General features: G+C 39.4%; 1 protein-coding gene across 1 annotated transcript in view; it reads left to right on the top strand.

Annotated features, from left to right (window-relative positions):
- The first annotated feature begins 5,895 nt into the window (after positions 1-5,895).
- Positions 5,896-15,610, top strand: part of ankrd50 (ankyrin repeat domain 50) — a 113,711-nt gene continuing 103,996 nt past the window's right edge. The window contains exon 1 of the mRNA XM_063046543.1: positions 5,896-7,590. Within this exon, the coding sequence (XP_062902613.1) occupies positions 7,130-7,590 (461 nt within the window). The 5' untranslated portion in view covers positions 5,896-7,129. The remainder of the gene's footprint in view (positions 7,591-15,610) is intronic.

Genomic DNA, 15,610 nt, shown 5'->3' with positions numbered 1-15,610 from the left:
ACTGTGTGTATTCAGAGGAGAGAGATCAATAGATATTAGATATTAAGGGAATTGAGAGATATGATATTAATAGCATTTAAGTCAAAGATCAGTCATGATCTTATTGAATGGCATAACGGGCAGAAGATGAGACACTTACTGCTGTATCTTTTCTTACGGATGTTGAAGTCTCACCAAAACTCTTGCAATTGTGGTTAGTATTGGAAGAGTTGCAATTCATCAACCAGAGGCAAGATTTATGGTATTTGCAAGTTTTCTTGCCCATGTTTTAGCTAATGACATTAACTGAAACATAATATGGGAAAATGAAAGCTTATTCACTTGAGTGGAGGTATAAATGGTTAAACTGTGAGAGACTATTAAACATGGATGTACAGAAGGACTTGATACGGGTGGTTCATGAAGTGCAGAAATTTAACTTGCAAATACTATATGCAATTAGGAAGGTAAATTGCAAGCCTGCCTTTTTCACAGGGGGTCCAAAGTACAAGGTTCAGGAAACTAGGAAATAGAAAATTCTAAAAAGTAGAAAACGTTGAAAATATGAGATTTGTGGAGATGTATTTAATGTTTTTGATCATTTTTTTCGACAGTAAAATATACTCCCCTTGGAAGCAGCACAGCATGGATTCACTAAATGGATCTGTGAAATGGGCAGAGGGCATGGGCGCTGGGAATTAGCTTATATTAGCTGAAGTTTGGAAGAGATGATCTTCTCGAAATATTTCAGATTCTGAAATTGAATAGGATGGATGCCAAAAGCTGTTTCTTCTGGCTAGATGGTAATGAAAGGGCATACAGGAGTGAAATATAACAGCTATTGAGTGGTGTCGCAGCAACAACATTGAACTCAACATGAGCAAGACCTAGAGCTGAATGTGGACTTCTGAAAAGATAAGACAAAGGAACACAAACCAATCCCCACAGAGGGATTAGAAGTGGAGAGAGTGAGCAATTTCGAGTTCCTGGGTGTCAACATCTCTGAGACCTAACCTGGATGCAACGTATTGATGCAGCTATAAAGAAGACAAGACAGCGGCTATATTCCATTTTGAGTTTGAGGAGATTTAGTTTGTCAACTAAAACACTCAAAAACTTCTACAAATGCACCATGCATCTGCATCATCGTCCGGTATGAGTGAGGGGACTACTTCAAAGTAAGTTGCTGAAACTTGTAAAATTAGTTAGCTCCACTGTGGGTCCTACCCTCTGTAGTATCCAAGATATCTTCAAGAGGCAGTGCTTTAGCAAGACAGCGTCCATCATTAAGGGTTCCCACCACCCAAAACATGCCCTCTTTTCATTACTGTTGGGAAGGACACACACACACACACACCCACACACACTTTTTCTCTATATTTATTTACAATGTATTTCTTCGTACTGCCACCATAAAGTTAACAAATTTCACAACATATGCTAGTGATATTAAATCTGATTTTGATTCCCTGATTCTGATTTAGGGGGAAAAGTTTCAGAACAAACATTCAGCCATTTAGAATGGAGGTGAAAGCAGCTGTGAATATTTCAACCCCAGAGAGCCTCAGATACACAGCAGTTTTCTTTAATATAATTTCTATGTAATAGTTTTTCAGGTCATTTCCATCATTTTTTTCTTTGTAACAGAAATTAAACCTTTTCGCATATATTTAAAGTGCAGATTGATACGTTCTTGATTAGTAAGGGCATCAAAGGTTACAGGGAGAAGGTAGGAGTATTAGGTTGAGAGGGAAATAAATCAGCCATGCTCGAACGGCAAAGCAGACTTGACGGGCCAAAGGGCCTAATTCTGCTCCTTTGTCTTATGTATTTTTTTTCTATCACTTCATGCTACATGAATGAACATTTGCGTCACTGAAGGAGATAATTTTCTCTTTGGATGTTTGTATGAGTCTGCAATCCAAAATCACTTGCCCATAATATATCTTCCTTTCTTATTGTGTTCATTTTTATTGTGGTAATAATTCAAGAAGTTGGAAAAACTTAACAGTTTAATCAATTATAATTAATGAACTTGGCTAAAGTGTGAAAAGATTTTTGAAAGTTGTTTTAGTATTATCACTCCCCCCACTGTCAAACCATCCAAACTATTCCACCCTACTGCAATGCAGGAATGAAGCATTTGGTTTCCAAATGCAATGAGATCGTGAAACATTTCCTACTCAGACCTCTTAAATAATGTAGGCTATAAAACACAAGTTGGTTGAGAATCAGAAATAAAATCAAAAACATCTGCTAGTAGGACAGGCAACAATAAGATCACAAAGAGCCTTGAAAATGCACAACTCTCACTTTTGCATCTGTAATTGCTATAATCATTGTTAATGTTAGGAATTTTGAACACTACTGAAAGAAATTGTTTAGTCTAATGATGCTTCAAGAGCATTTTGCCTCTCTTTCCATCCAAATATATCTCAGCTAATAGCTTTACAAACAGTTTCATTAACTCACCCCACCTGCTGGATACACTTGAATTACATCAGTCACAGCCACTGTGTCTGAGTTAGCAAACACTGTGGTAAGCTTCTTGCTTGGTTTTCCCTTCATGGTTTTAAACCGAGCTTGGTTTGTATTTTCCCCTCCCGTTTTCCCTACCTGTTTCAGACCATTCTCTTAAGTCTTTTATTTATTATACATGAAATGTTTTGTTGTTTCCTGTAATACAGCCACCAAGTAACTGCAAGCCATTGGACTTTTAAGTGTTGGTGATGTCATCCACTTTGGATCTTGCCTTGCCTCGCATGTGAGTCATAAATAGAAACAAAATGTAGTCAAATTATGAACATGTCTATTAAAAAATATATTTGTGGTGTCGTGCATTGCACTGAAATCTACTGGTTGCTTTAGAATCCTATCCCCATCAAATGCAAACTTACTCATTAGCAACAGCCCTGTAACACAAATAAATTGTATATTGATAAAGAATTATATTTAATGCATTACGAGTGAGATCACAAGAAAAAACCATGGAACTTAATTGCTGTCTTGATTGGAACACTATTCTGCACTATCTTTTCACTCACCTATTTTGGCTCCCAATCACGTCTGATTTTTAGTCTTATTCCTCCGTAGTTTAATCTTTTCTCATATCTAACATTTATCATTCCAATCAACTTCTAAAAAACTAGACCTTTCTAACAAGTCTGTGCATTGTCAACTTCCTTCGCCTTATCATTGAAGGCCAGCTATTCATTATCTAACCTTGAAACCATGATCATTTCCCCTTAATCTTATGCTCTTCTCTTTGGCAAGTCTTTTGGTCACCCCTTTACTATCTCTTTTATTGATTGCATTAATTTGAACAATTTCATACTTCAGTGAAGTACCTGCTTACAAAAAAGATAATATAATTCATATATTTCACATTAAACACTTTATTAAATTTATGTTATCTTCAATTAAAATCAAGGTCATTTCTATTTTAATGTTCAACCTGAGCTGACATTAAAATAATAGAAAAAAGTTAGTGTAGGGACTCAAACACATAATTTTCTTTCTACATTTTAACCTTTTTTTCTCCTTATTCCTTAAACCCTGGATCCTCCAGTCACTAATTTAAGGTCATCTTGAATGCAGTCCCTATTATATGGAATGAATGCACTGCCTTTCCATTCTTACGTAAAAACATTTATTTATCGGTCGGAAGCCATTTAACTCATCAGTCACATTCCTTCCTACTTCCCAGTAGTCTGCATCCCACATCCCTGTGAAAAATCCTTTTTTTGCTAATGCACCTAAACTGAGAGTAAAGTTACAGTAGCCAGTATTTTGAATGCGAGAAAAAAAGAGGTCCAGCAGAAACTCACACGTAGTCACAGAGTGACCATGCGAAATCCACTCAGAGAAATAGGGAGCAAATCCAGGAATAATGAGGCAGCAGCACCAACCACTGTGCTGAATCATTTCTTCTTTTCTGTGTTATTAATCTCTCACATTGAAGTTTAGAACCTTTGATTTACCATGTTGCACCAAGCCAAATTATATTTAATTTACCCTACTTATATTAAGTTTGTTTGCTGTTAAAAATTACTCTACTCAACTCAATATAATTTAAGTTGAAATGATGAAGAAAGTGACTGTAACCAGAGATTTCCAGCCAAAAATCTCACCAGCAAGGTTCCTCTACCACAAATATTACTGAGATCTGAGTACGAAATCTGAATGACTCAAATATTCCGGGTATATTGAACACAAACTCTACACCCTGCTCATGTATTGCTAAAACTCAATCAAGAGAATGGGACTTGTTGGGTCGCTCTTACAGACAGGGCAGATGGGCCAAATGCCCTATTTCTGTGATGCAATTAATCTATGATTCTGAATCTTGCACCTTTAGCCCCTGATTCTTGTTCCAATCAAAGATTGAAAACTTTGCTTCCATTTACCAAGTCATGATTATTTTAAATGCATAACAACTTTAATTATATTAATATAATTAAGGAAACATACAGCACAGAAATGGGACATTTAAACTCACCTCATCCATACTAGCCATAATGCTCAAACATGTTGAGCATCCCTTATCCAAAATTCCAAATTCCATAATTTTCTTGCGTGTTGACTCATCACAAATGGAAAATTCCACAAGGTGCTGAAGAAGGGCCTTGGCCCAAAACGTCAACTGTTTATTCATTTCCATAGATGCTGCCTGACTTGCTGAGTTCCTCCAGCATTTTATGTGTGTTGCTCTGGATTTCTCTGCTGTTTCGTAATCAACAGATGCTTTATCACCACAAATCTTAAAAGAAAATAATGCTGTGCATTTTGTGCAACCAGATTTTCTTGTGTTTATGAAATTCCACAAGGCGATGGGAAGGTCCCCAGGTGATGTGCAGGTCTCGGAGTATCACAGGCAGTTCTGAGAAGTGACCTCACATATGTAATGAATAGAAGTTAATGAAAAGTACCTTATAAAGTGAAAAATGAAGATCTTGACGTGTTGGAAGAGTGGATTTGTCAGCATTGGAGTGAATATGACACAACAGTATGGTGATCATAAAATAGAGAAAGATCTATCACCGTGAACTTAAAATTTAAGGTAAGTGCAAGTATTTCAAAATTCAAAACACTTCAAGTTCCTTATCCCCATATCAGGCCAATATATCACTTTTCGTTTTTCTCATCTATGTGTCTGTCCAAATACCTCTTAAACATTGTAATTGTACCTGCCTTCACCACCTTCTCTGACAACTCATTCTAAATGTTTACCACACTTTGTACAATAAATATTTTATCCTTCAAATCTCCCTTACTTTTCTCCTCTCTGATCTAAAATCTGCGACCTCTAGTTCGACTCACCAAGTCTGGGGCAAAATCAGACTATCTTATCTGCATCCTTCAAAAAAATATAAATCTCTATAAGGTCATCTCTCAGACTCCTATATCCCAGTGAAAATAAACCATCCGTTGCAATCTCTCCTCCGCTCTCCTATTCCAGGTAACACCCTGGTGAATCTCTGCTGCACTCTCTCGATTGTTACCAAGTCCTCCCTACAATGTAGCGAACAGTACGCAGCACTCTAAATATTTTACTGTGTTTACAAAGGAAAACAATCCCAAATATACTTATATCTCCAAATACTACTGTCTTGATTAAATTCCTGACTAATCCATTCCTTTCTCGACTACCTCCTGCCGCAACGTTCCACCTGAAGTCTGCGCAGGCGGCACTACATGTGCAACAGTGCATCCTGGGACTTGTAGTTTGACGCAAGATCACCCAACAGCTGGGGTGGTTTTTTGGAAGTTAAACGTGTGGTGTTGAAATGACATTAAAACGCCCGTGAACGTGCTGCACACGGTGTTTTGAAGGACTGTTTTAATAGCGTCCCTGAGGGGTGGCCGGACTGCAGGTCCCAGAGAGCAGTAGGGTGGGTGGGTGTGGTGGATGCCGCTGGGGCGGTTGGAAAAGGGTGGCTCGCGCAGTCTCTGGCTGCCGGCGTGTTCCGCGAGCACGAGGCGCCGCCGCTCTTCTCCAGCAGGAGGAGAGGCTCCGCGGGACCGGCCTGACGCAGACAGCCGCTCCACCCACCTCGCTGCAGGGCTAGGGCGGAACGTTCTGCCCGGGACTTCCTCCAATTAGGCTCCAGCGAGGAGGAGCCGCTGACTGGGGAGACGGAGACAGAAGGAGAAAGCGATAGGATTCCTGGCACTGGGAGCGGAGTGGGGGGATCGGGAGCACGGAGCGAGGGAACGGGATCAGCTGGCGGGGGGGCAAAGAGCAAGAGGATCGGGATCAGCCGGGAGCACGGAGCAGGCGATCAGGATCAAGCCCAAGCCGGAGAAGGGCAAGGGATCGGGATCCGATCGGCGCCGGGAGCCGGGCAGAGGATCGGGATTAGCCAGGGAGCAGAATAGACATTTGCGACCAGCCTAGCAGTGAGAGCAGGGGCTAAGGTTAACCCAGGACAACTATTCAGCAACGTTGGGCGGTTCTCATCGGAGTGGCTGCATCGAAACAATCCTCATCCCAATCCCTGGATCTCAGTCAATCAAGTTGATACTGACAAAGCGGAAGAACAGTGAACATTTGGTGTGGGAGACTGGGGTAAATCGCTCTCTCCTCGCGACTAAGTGAGGAGGACAAGAACCTTACAACCACTGGAAACTCCTCGTCCTTCTCTCGAAGAAGCTTTGTTGTGCCGGGTTTACAATGTGGAGGGCTCCAAAGGATCGCGGACAATTCCAATAGGTCTGCAAATGAATTTATCCGTATGGAGCTGCGATGAAGGGCAACGATGAAGAGAGGGGCAAGGATATTGATCATTTTGAGATTCGTGGCAAAAGAAAAATTAAAGGAAACGACCAGGCGGATAGAGAATAAAATGTAAATGGATGGATATTGTACATAAAAGTCCATTCGTTGTAATGTGGCTAATGTGTAACGCCGTGAACACACTTAGTGGATTTGTCACTGTTTAACCAACAAAGAGTAACCAGAGGACGAAAATGGCTCAACTTTCGCTGCAGGTGTTTTACTGCAGGAAATAATAACGAGTAAATAATCCGCATGCAATTCTGCTTTTTTTTAGTTAGATCTTGTGTCTGCTTTGTATATTAGAACTTCTCCCAGGCATTATGCATTAAAACTGTACCGTCACACAGAAAGGAAATCGTCTCTGCACGCAAAATGTCTCAGAGTTTATTGCAAGGAAAGCGGTTTTTCTGCAGGGAGTGGGTTTTCCATAAACTCCAGCATTGTCTTCAGGAAAAGAACAATGGAAAAGCATTTGGGACCTCTAATCCCGGTGGGAATACTGAACCTTCGGGAAAGAACACTGGAGGAATCGGGGGTATTTTGGTTGTTGGGGGTCCCGGGAGTGGGAAGACTGCTCTGTGTACTGAGTTGGTTTGGCCCACCTGTCCGCAGCTGGTTCAGCGGGGCTTGCATCGGCAGACGCTCGCCTTTCACTTCTGCAAAGCTCAGGATGCGGACACGCTTTGCGTTGGCAACTTCATACGAAGCCTTGTTTCTCAGATTCGTAAAAGCAGTCTGGTCCAGGGATATGAAGAGAAACTTCGAGATCCGGCCGTCCACAGCGTGCTGCAGGCTGGTGAATGTGAGAGGAATCCCGGGGAAGCATTTAAAAGGTACAGCGTAGTTTTAATATAGGAAACGGCATAATGCATATGTATGCGTTGTAATCCAGAATGTAATCTTTTGATTTACAAATAATGCTTATGAATGGTCATATAATTAATGTGAACAGCTTAAGTATTGTGCTGATTCCAAAGACATAATTAGAATTCTGTTTTTGCAGACCTACTTTACAAACTACTCTGTAGGTGTAGAAGTAATCATGTGGAAGTTACTTCTAATGATGGGTGCCAATCCCACACTACTCCTAGCTTTCAATGGTCCTATAAAACAATTAGAACCTCTTACCAATTCTGTCTTGTGATAAACACTATATCCAATTTATCCATAAACACAAGTCTACAGATGCTGGAAATCCAAAACAACACATGCTGGAGGGACTCAGCAGGTCAGGCAGCATCCATGGAAATGGATAAAGAGGTGACGTTTTTGGCCAAGACCCTTCTTCAGAACTCATCTTCTTCAGTGTCCAATTTACCCATCCTCTTGATGCCTGTTCATCAGTTGACACGTTTATTCAGTGTCCAGACATGCAATATAATTCTTACCAATAAAATAAATTGGGCTACAGTTTATACTTTTAACTGAAGTTTCCAATGTTTTTGCTGTGCTATATGTAATTATACTGCAAAGCAAGTTGAATGACCAAGCCTTCTTGAGGTTTTCTGCTGTTATCTCCTTAAATATGGGATTGTTTGAGACTGCATCACATAGTTTGTCATTATAATGATAACCTGTTCCCACTTGGAGCCAAAGCTCTGTACCTGTGTCCTAACATGTACCATTCATCTGATATTCTTGTATTTGCTTACCTATGTTAGTTCCCATTGAAAATTCTTGTCCTAGTTTACAGATCTCTCCTTGGAAGCATCAATTTGTTATTGATTAATTCAAGATACTTGGGCAGTTTTAGACTACTTCACCACCAAAAACAGAATCTAGCAAACTAAGGTAGAAGTTAAGGAATCAGGAGAATGCTGCATTGGAACTATTGAGCTCTTATAAAAGATTTTTTGTGGCTACTTTCTCAGTTTCTCTTTCCTTCTCTAACAATTTATGAGCTAGAGGGAAATCTCTTCATTTGCAATTACTTCAAAATTATCATTTTTTTTTCTTCTTGGAAACCCAAGTACTTTGTCTAGAATCTGTAATTGCCAGTGCACAGCTGCTAGTTGGACCAGCTACCTGAACTGATATCTTTGAGGTTTGCATGCTTCAGTACTTTTTCCAGCCACTCTCATTCTATATGGTTATTACAGAAGAAAATTTAAAGATTTCAGTTTATTTTATAGACTTCATTAAAGTTTACAACCTCCCTTGAATAACAGTTCCTTGTAGACTATAAAGCTTTGTATGTTTAGGACCTGGTACAGTTTAGCCATGTACATATTGGAAATCCATTCTGAGAGTTGATAGGGTTAATGAAATACTGCACATTTTTCTCCAGTGGATGAAACTTGACCAGTGTAATGTGAGTAATGGTATGTCAGTGCTCTGACCACATGTTTTATTAAATAAGGATAAATTTGGTATTATATTTGGTTTCATGTAGGAATTTTTAATAAGGTGCCACAAATGGCACTATTAGCTTTCATCACAGGAAGCTATTGGGCCTATCATGACAAAACTAGCTGAAGAGAGCTAGTCAGCCAAATTTTGCTTTTTATCTGCTGATTTGAAGGCTTGTAAATCATGGAACATCAGACACAGTTATGTACTTAGTTTCAAAATGTGATGAGAGTTTTCTATCTCTACCATCCTTTCAGGGTGTAAGGTCCAGTCTCTCAAGATTCTGGGTGACAAATGTAGAATTTCCTCCCAATTTCTTTGAAATAATAAAATATACTTGGTACTTTGAATTTACTTTAGCATCTTTGCTCCCTATTTATTGACCAGTGCTAAAGGTATTGTGTCTTCCTTATCACCCTATCGGTTTTCCCTCATGCTTCTTTATTTCAGGCAAAGTGACCCTAATCGTCCATCTTTCCTCATAGTAATAGCATAGCAGTTATCGTGGAGTCCAATTCCAACTTCATATGTCTGTAGGACCCCTCCGTGGGATGCATGCATTTTCTCCTGGAACTCTGGTTTCCTTCACAGTCCAAATACGTACCGGTTAGAAGGTTAATTGGTCATTGTAATCTGTTCTGTAGTTTAGGATTAAATTGGGAGTTGCTGGGTGGCATGGCACAAAGGGCTAGAAAGGCCTATTCTGCGCTATATCTCTAAATAAATAAAATTCTTCCTGTGATGTAATAACCAGACCTTACTGTACTTAGTACTATAACTGGCTTAAATAATGTTTTATGCATTTGCCAGCAAAGGCATTGTAAACCCTTTTTTTAAAAAATCCATTGGCAGCAAACAAATAGCTGCTCCCAGCAACATTTATTGCCTAGTTTGCTGTTTTGAACTTGGCTTCTGGCTATGTAGACAAGTAATATGGTTTCATATTCCTGATATGACTAAACTTTTACTTTAACATTGAGATAGGTTGTGTGTAGATTAATAATTTACTTGTTCAGTGCATGCGAAAGGTAGCACTAGATATACCTAAAAATGAAGTACTGAGATTTTAAGGCTAAATTTAAGTAAAATTTAAATAGCAGATGCAGCATATTTTGAATTTTTAAAAAGCCACCTCAGAACTAAAGGATGTGATCAAAGCTCTTGTATGACAGAACTGTGTGGTGGGGAGGGGGACCCACTGCTCAAATAGTGGTAGCTAAACTTGCCATGGAGGATAAAGAGAGAAGTGATCTAGCCTTTGAAGAGTAGGAGGCTACAATATAACCTCCCTTTAGTGAGGGTACTTACAGCTAGCTATGTCGGAAAGGACTTAAGATCTTCGTTTGAGTTCAGAACTTCGTGGAGAGCAAACCTACTGCCATCATATAGGAAATGTTGCAGTAACTTGAGAAGTCCTAAGTACACAACGTGTATTAGCTACAACTTGGGTCTGTAGGTACATGGCATCACTGCCACTCCAGGATCTTCAAAAACCACAATCATGGAAACACATCATTATTCTTTCACCTTGACTGAGTTAAAAATTCTGAACATATTTTTCTAACAAAAACAGTTGAAGTACTTTAAATCCATAGATTGTAAGAGTTCAAAAAGGTATCTCAGACATGTCAGAGGTATTTGCTTAGATTGATTTATATTAAATGTGCAATTGCTTTAAAATGTGTAAATGAAATATAACATCAAGGACAACCAATTTTGTTTGCAAATGGTTTTACTTTGTTATATTGCTGTAAGTGCAGAGAGAGTAATGTCACTGTGAAAAGATACAGAATCATTCACCACTATAAACTTTTATCGTGGGCATTGGGTGTCTTACTCCCTTCCCTAACTTTGCATCCTAGATTATTTGGATGAACAAAGCTGTCCTGGATTAAGTGACCTTGTTATGATTGGCAGTATAGTTTGTCAGTTTTGAATTTAGTCGCCTTCTACTTGAGAGATAAGCGTTTTCAATGAAGGTGACGAGTGCATTCACCTTCTGATGAAAGTGTCCCAATGAAGGGTCTCGGCCTAAAATGTCAACGCTATTTCTTTTCATCGATGCTGTCTGGCCTGCTGAGTTCCTCCAGTATTTTGTGTGTGTTATTCTGGATTTCCAGCATCTGCAGAATCTCTTGTATATAAAAATAGCAGTCTTGTTATTACACTATCTGCAGATTTATCAAGATTTTATTCATACAGAAAGGTTACAATCTTTGTTAATTGGAAGCACAAAATCAAGAAATGAAAGCAATCTAATAATAACTGTTAGGGAAGATCCAACTGGATCTTTGACAGTGAGACACAAACACAGCAGACCGTCTCACCTTATTAGGAGAACAGACCAATTATGAATGTGAAAAAAAAATGCTATGTTCATTGGAATAAAGGCTGACTGTTTCGAACAATCTGAAGCATTTAAAATATATTTTCAAAATTATGAAAAGAAACAGAAATTTAAAATGAAAACATATCTGTGTAGTATCCTATATATTTTAACATATGTTGCAAATAAAATATTCTTCTAGTGGCCAGATGGAAAAAATATCAAGTGCCTGTTTGGAATGGCTCTGTCTGATCTAGTTTGAAAACTCAGAGGCACATGCCTTTAGCATTTAATTTGTGTTTTACAGTACTTAATGGACATTCATTGTAATCTCTTGCCTCTCTCTACCACAAAAATAGTCGGAATTCAGAACAAAACAATATTTAAGTATTCACTTAGTCTAAGAGAAGACCTATCCTGAATCTGAAATATGAAATTAGCTTATGTTGTGACATGTTTGAGGAAGAAAAATAACTTTGAGATTCTAGTTAATTTATATATTTCTTTAATTTATCATTTTTTTAAATTTCTGAGTTGCACTGCCAAGGCCAACATTCATGTCCTTTCCTAGTTTCCCTTTAGAAGTTGGTAGTGAGATGCCTTCTCGATGCACTTCTTGTGAAGGTGCTCGTACAGTGCTGTGGAGATGAAGAACCAGGATTTGGACCAAGTTTCAATTAAGCACTGGTGAAATGTTACCAAGTTGTGACACGTGTGCAGCTTGGAGGGAGTCCTGCAGATGGTAATATCTATTACACCCCCTGCTCCTGTCCTTTTTGGTGGAAAAACCTGTCAGTTTAAGAAATGCTGTCATTAAATAGTTGAAGTGTTCTGTTAGACATGGTGGAAATGGTGCACACCACAATTTTGGTGTGCTAAATGGGTAGGAATGGAAATACAAAGGGTGGAGAGGGTGCTAATCAAGTAGGCTGCTTTATCCAGGATAGCATTGAGCTTCATGAGTGCTGTTGGTGCTGCATTCCACCAGGTGAGTGGAGAGTATTCTACATTGCTCCTGACCTGTAACATCTGCATGGAGGAAAAACCCTGGGTCTCAGAGCATGACTGATTGATTAGAGAATACTGGGGCTCGGACCTGCTCTTGTAACCACAGCAATTACTTGGTTGATGAAATTGAGTTATATGGTGTGGCTCAGCAGTAGTAATTCCATTGACTGTGAAGGGTGGAAAGTCAGATATCTTGTTGGAAATTATTTTTTGTGCCACAATAGTATCAGGCAATTTTAATTGCTATTTATCAGGCTGTGCCTGATTAGGTGCTGGTATGCACTGGCTTACTTGCTACAATGCCGCATTTATGATTAAACATTATGCAATTATCAATCAATAACTGGATTATAATAAAAAAAAAGCTACTTGAGGAAGGAGTTGAACATAGTGGACCAAGGACACTGACATTTAAAACTCCTGCAGTGATATTCTAGGGTGGAATGTAACACCTCCAATAGCCACCACCATTGTCCATTGTGTGATTTGCGACTCAAACCACTGGAGTACTTTCCATTTTTGTATTGGGGTTTCTTGATGCAACATTTGGTCAAATGTTGGTTTGATGTCAAGGACAGTGGCTATCACCTCACTTTGTATTATGCCTCATTGGTCTATATTTGGACAATTTGACTGAATTGAACTGGCATGTATTTTATTTAGAGATACAGTGCAGAACAAGCCCTTCCTGCTCAACAAGGTACACTACCCAGTGACCCATCTGTTTAACCCTAGCCTAATCATCGGACAATTGACAATGACCAATTAACCTACTAACTGGTAGATCTTTGGACTGTGAGAAACTGGAGCACCCGCTAGAAACGCTGTAGTCACTGGGAGAATTTACATCTAGGAGGCTTGTAGTTGATTTAAAGAAAATCAGTTGATTTCATTCTTGACATTGGCAGGTAATGTCAAGTGTTATTTTGGAATGCTCATTTAAGAAGTGGTGTCCTCAACATATTTTCATAAAGCTTGTGCTCTTGTAGGAAATGTGATTTTAATTGTGTTAAGGGAATGCTCTTAAATGTAAGGCAGGAGTTGAATGAAATTATCATGTGGTATAATATTTTATTTAGAAAGATTCTATTGCAGTGGACTGATTTATTCATGTTCAATTTTGCCATTAATTAGTTTCTTGATATATTTTCTCTATCCAAAGTGCTATAAATACCTTTTATTCAATTATGCCAAATATGTAGGTATAGTTTTCACATGCTCCCCAGGTGTCCAGAATTTTAATTCATAAATTTACCCTGTCACATCATACTGTTCAGTTCAGGGTAACATTAAAGAGAAACAGATGGGCCTTAGAAGTCTTAACCTGATAAGGACATTAATTTATTTTTCCTTGAGAGAAGATCAGGGAAGTGTCCTGTTGCCCATCTCAGACATCCCGCCCTGCAAAAATTCATTTCAGGGAGGTAGCACCATCAATTTGCGGGAGACTCCCGGAACTTCTGGGAGAGGGGGGATGTCGGCAATAGAATAGCTCCTTAGCAGCTAGCTAGCTAGTTTAAATAACGTTAGCTCTGCTAATGAACGAATGACACCTGTTAAACTCACCTCAACATGTCTTTTACAGTCTTAACCCACCATGGGCAATAGAAAAGTCACTGTTGCAAACAGTGCAGCGAGCAACACTGTCATTATTTTTGACCCCTATTAGGCAGGGGTACACTTTAGTGTAGTCTGGGGTGACGTATGTTTTATATTTTCATTTTTTGGAACACTCTGCCATGGTGCGCTCTCTCGCGCGCTTTCTGTCTCTCGCTCTTGCTCGCTCGCGCGCTCTTGCTCTCAAAAAAATTGATTTCTGGGATATTGTGTATAATTTGTAGACATCAGGGAGCCACTATCAATATGCGGGAGACTCCCGGAACTTCCGGGAGAGGTGGGATGTCTGCCATCTTTTCATGTACAACATTAGGCAAAGATTTCCTTTCTGAACTGATTATCTGTATAGTAATACCTGTTTAAGTATTAGAATCTGAAAGTTTCAGCTGTTTCATCATTAGTGAGATACTGAGTGAAACTGTGCAGAGCAGGACAAGTTGCTGTCAGAGGGAGGAGGATTTAAAACGGTGCTTAGTAAAGTCTATATTACTTCAGGACATTAAGGAATCATTTCTCCTCTATGGTCAACAATAATTGAGATGATTGCACTTTGAGGACTTTTTGTGCAAAACTGCATACACATCTCCAACTTTAGTAGGACAAGAAGTGGACTGCCAAAGGTTGCTCAAATCATGTTAATTGTCACCTTTCCTGCTCATTCACCAGAATCCTTTTCCTTTCATGTTATGAGCACGTCTTAATACTCACATTGGCACTGTAAAATTCTTGTACCCTCCATATCTATTTTTGAGCAGTGAGCAGAGTAAGAAATTTTGCATGATCTCTCATTTGTCGCATATATTGGTTCATCTGGAGTATGCCTATTTTGCCATTCAACTCTGGCCTGTTAACTTGGATGCAGAGGAGAACTGAGGACTGTCAGGCTGTCTATCCTGCTGCATACCATACAGTAGGCCCTCTGTATCCGTGGATTCAACCAACTGTGGATCGAAAATATTCTTTAAAAAAAGTTCCAGGAAGTTCCAAAAAGCAAAATTTGAATTTGCTGTGCGTCGAGCACTACGCTCAATCTACGCGAATGAAGTGATGTGTAGGCATACCCTGCTGTAGCCTCCCGCCATTTCACAGATCCTCAGTCTTTCTCCAGCACTCGTTCTTTGAGCATTGTTCGCCTCACGTCTCGTTTGTTTGCTACTTGTGTTGAGAGCGAGAGGAGGGAGTTTAAGGCTAGTAAGGGATGGCTGGCTAGCTATGTAAAGCGCTACATCCTCAAGAGCTTAAAGATCACAGGAGAATCGACATCGGCTGATGTCGAGGCAGCATCAGCGTTCCCAGAAGATCTACGATGGTTGTGTCTGTACTGAACATGTAGACTTTTTTTTTCTTGTCATTATTCCCTAAACAATACAATATAACAACTAGTTACATAGCATTTACACTGTATTAGGTATTATAAGTAATCTAGAGATGATTTAAAGCATATGGGAGGATGTGCGTAGGTTATATGCAAATATTACACCATTTTATATAAGGGACGAGCATCCGCGGATTTTGGTATCTGCGGGGGGTCCTGGAACCAATCCCCCGCAGAT

Source organism: Mobula hypostoma, chromosome 4 (assembly GCF_963921235.1).
Source record: "Mobula hypostoma chromosome 4, sMobHyp1.1, whole genome shotgun sequence".
Taxonomy (NCBI): domain Eukaryota; kingdom Metazoa; phylum Chordata; class Chondrichthyes; order Myliobatiformes; family Myliobatidae; genus Mobula; species Mobula hypostoma.
The sequence above is the reverse complement of the archived record's forward strand: the minus strand, read 5'-3'. Positions and strand labels throughout refer to the sequence as shown.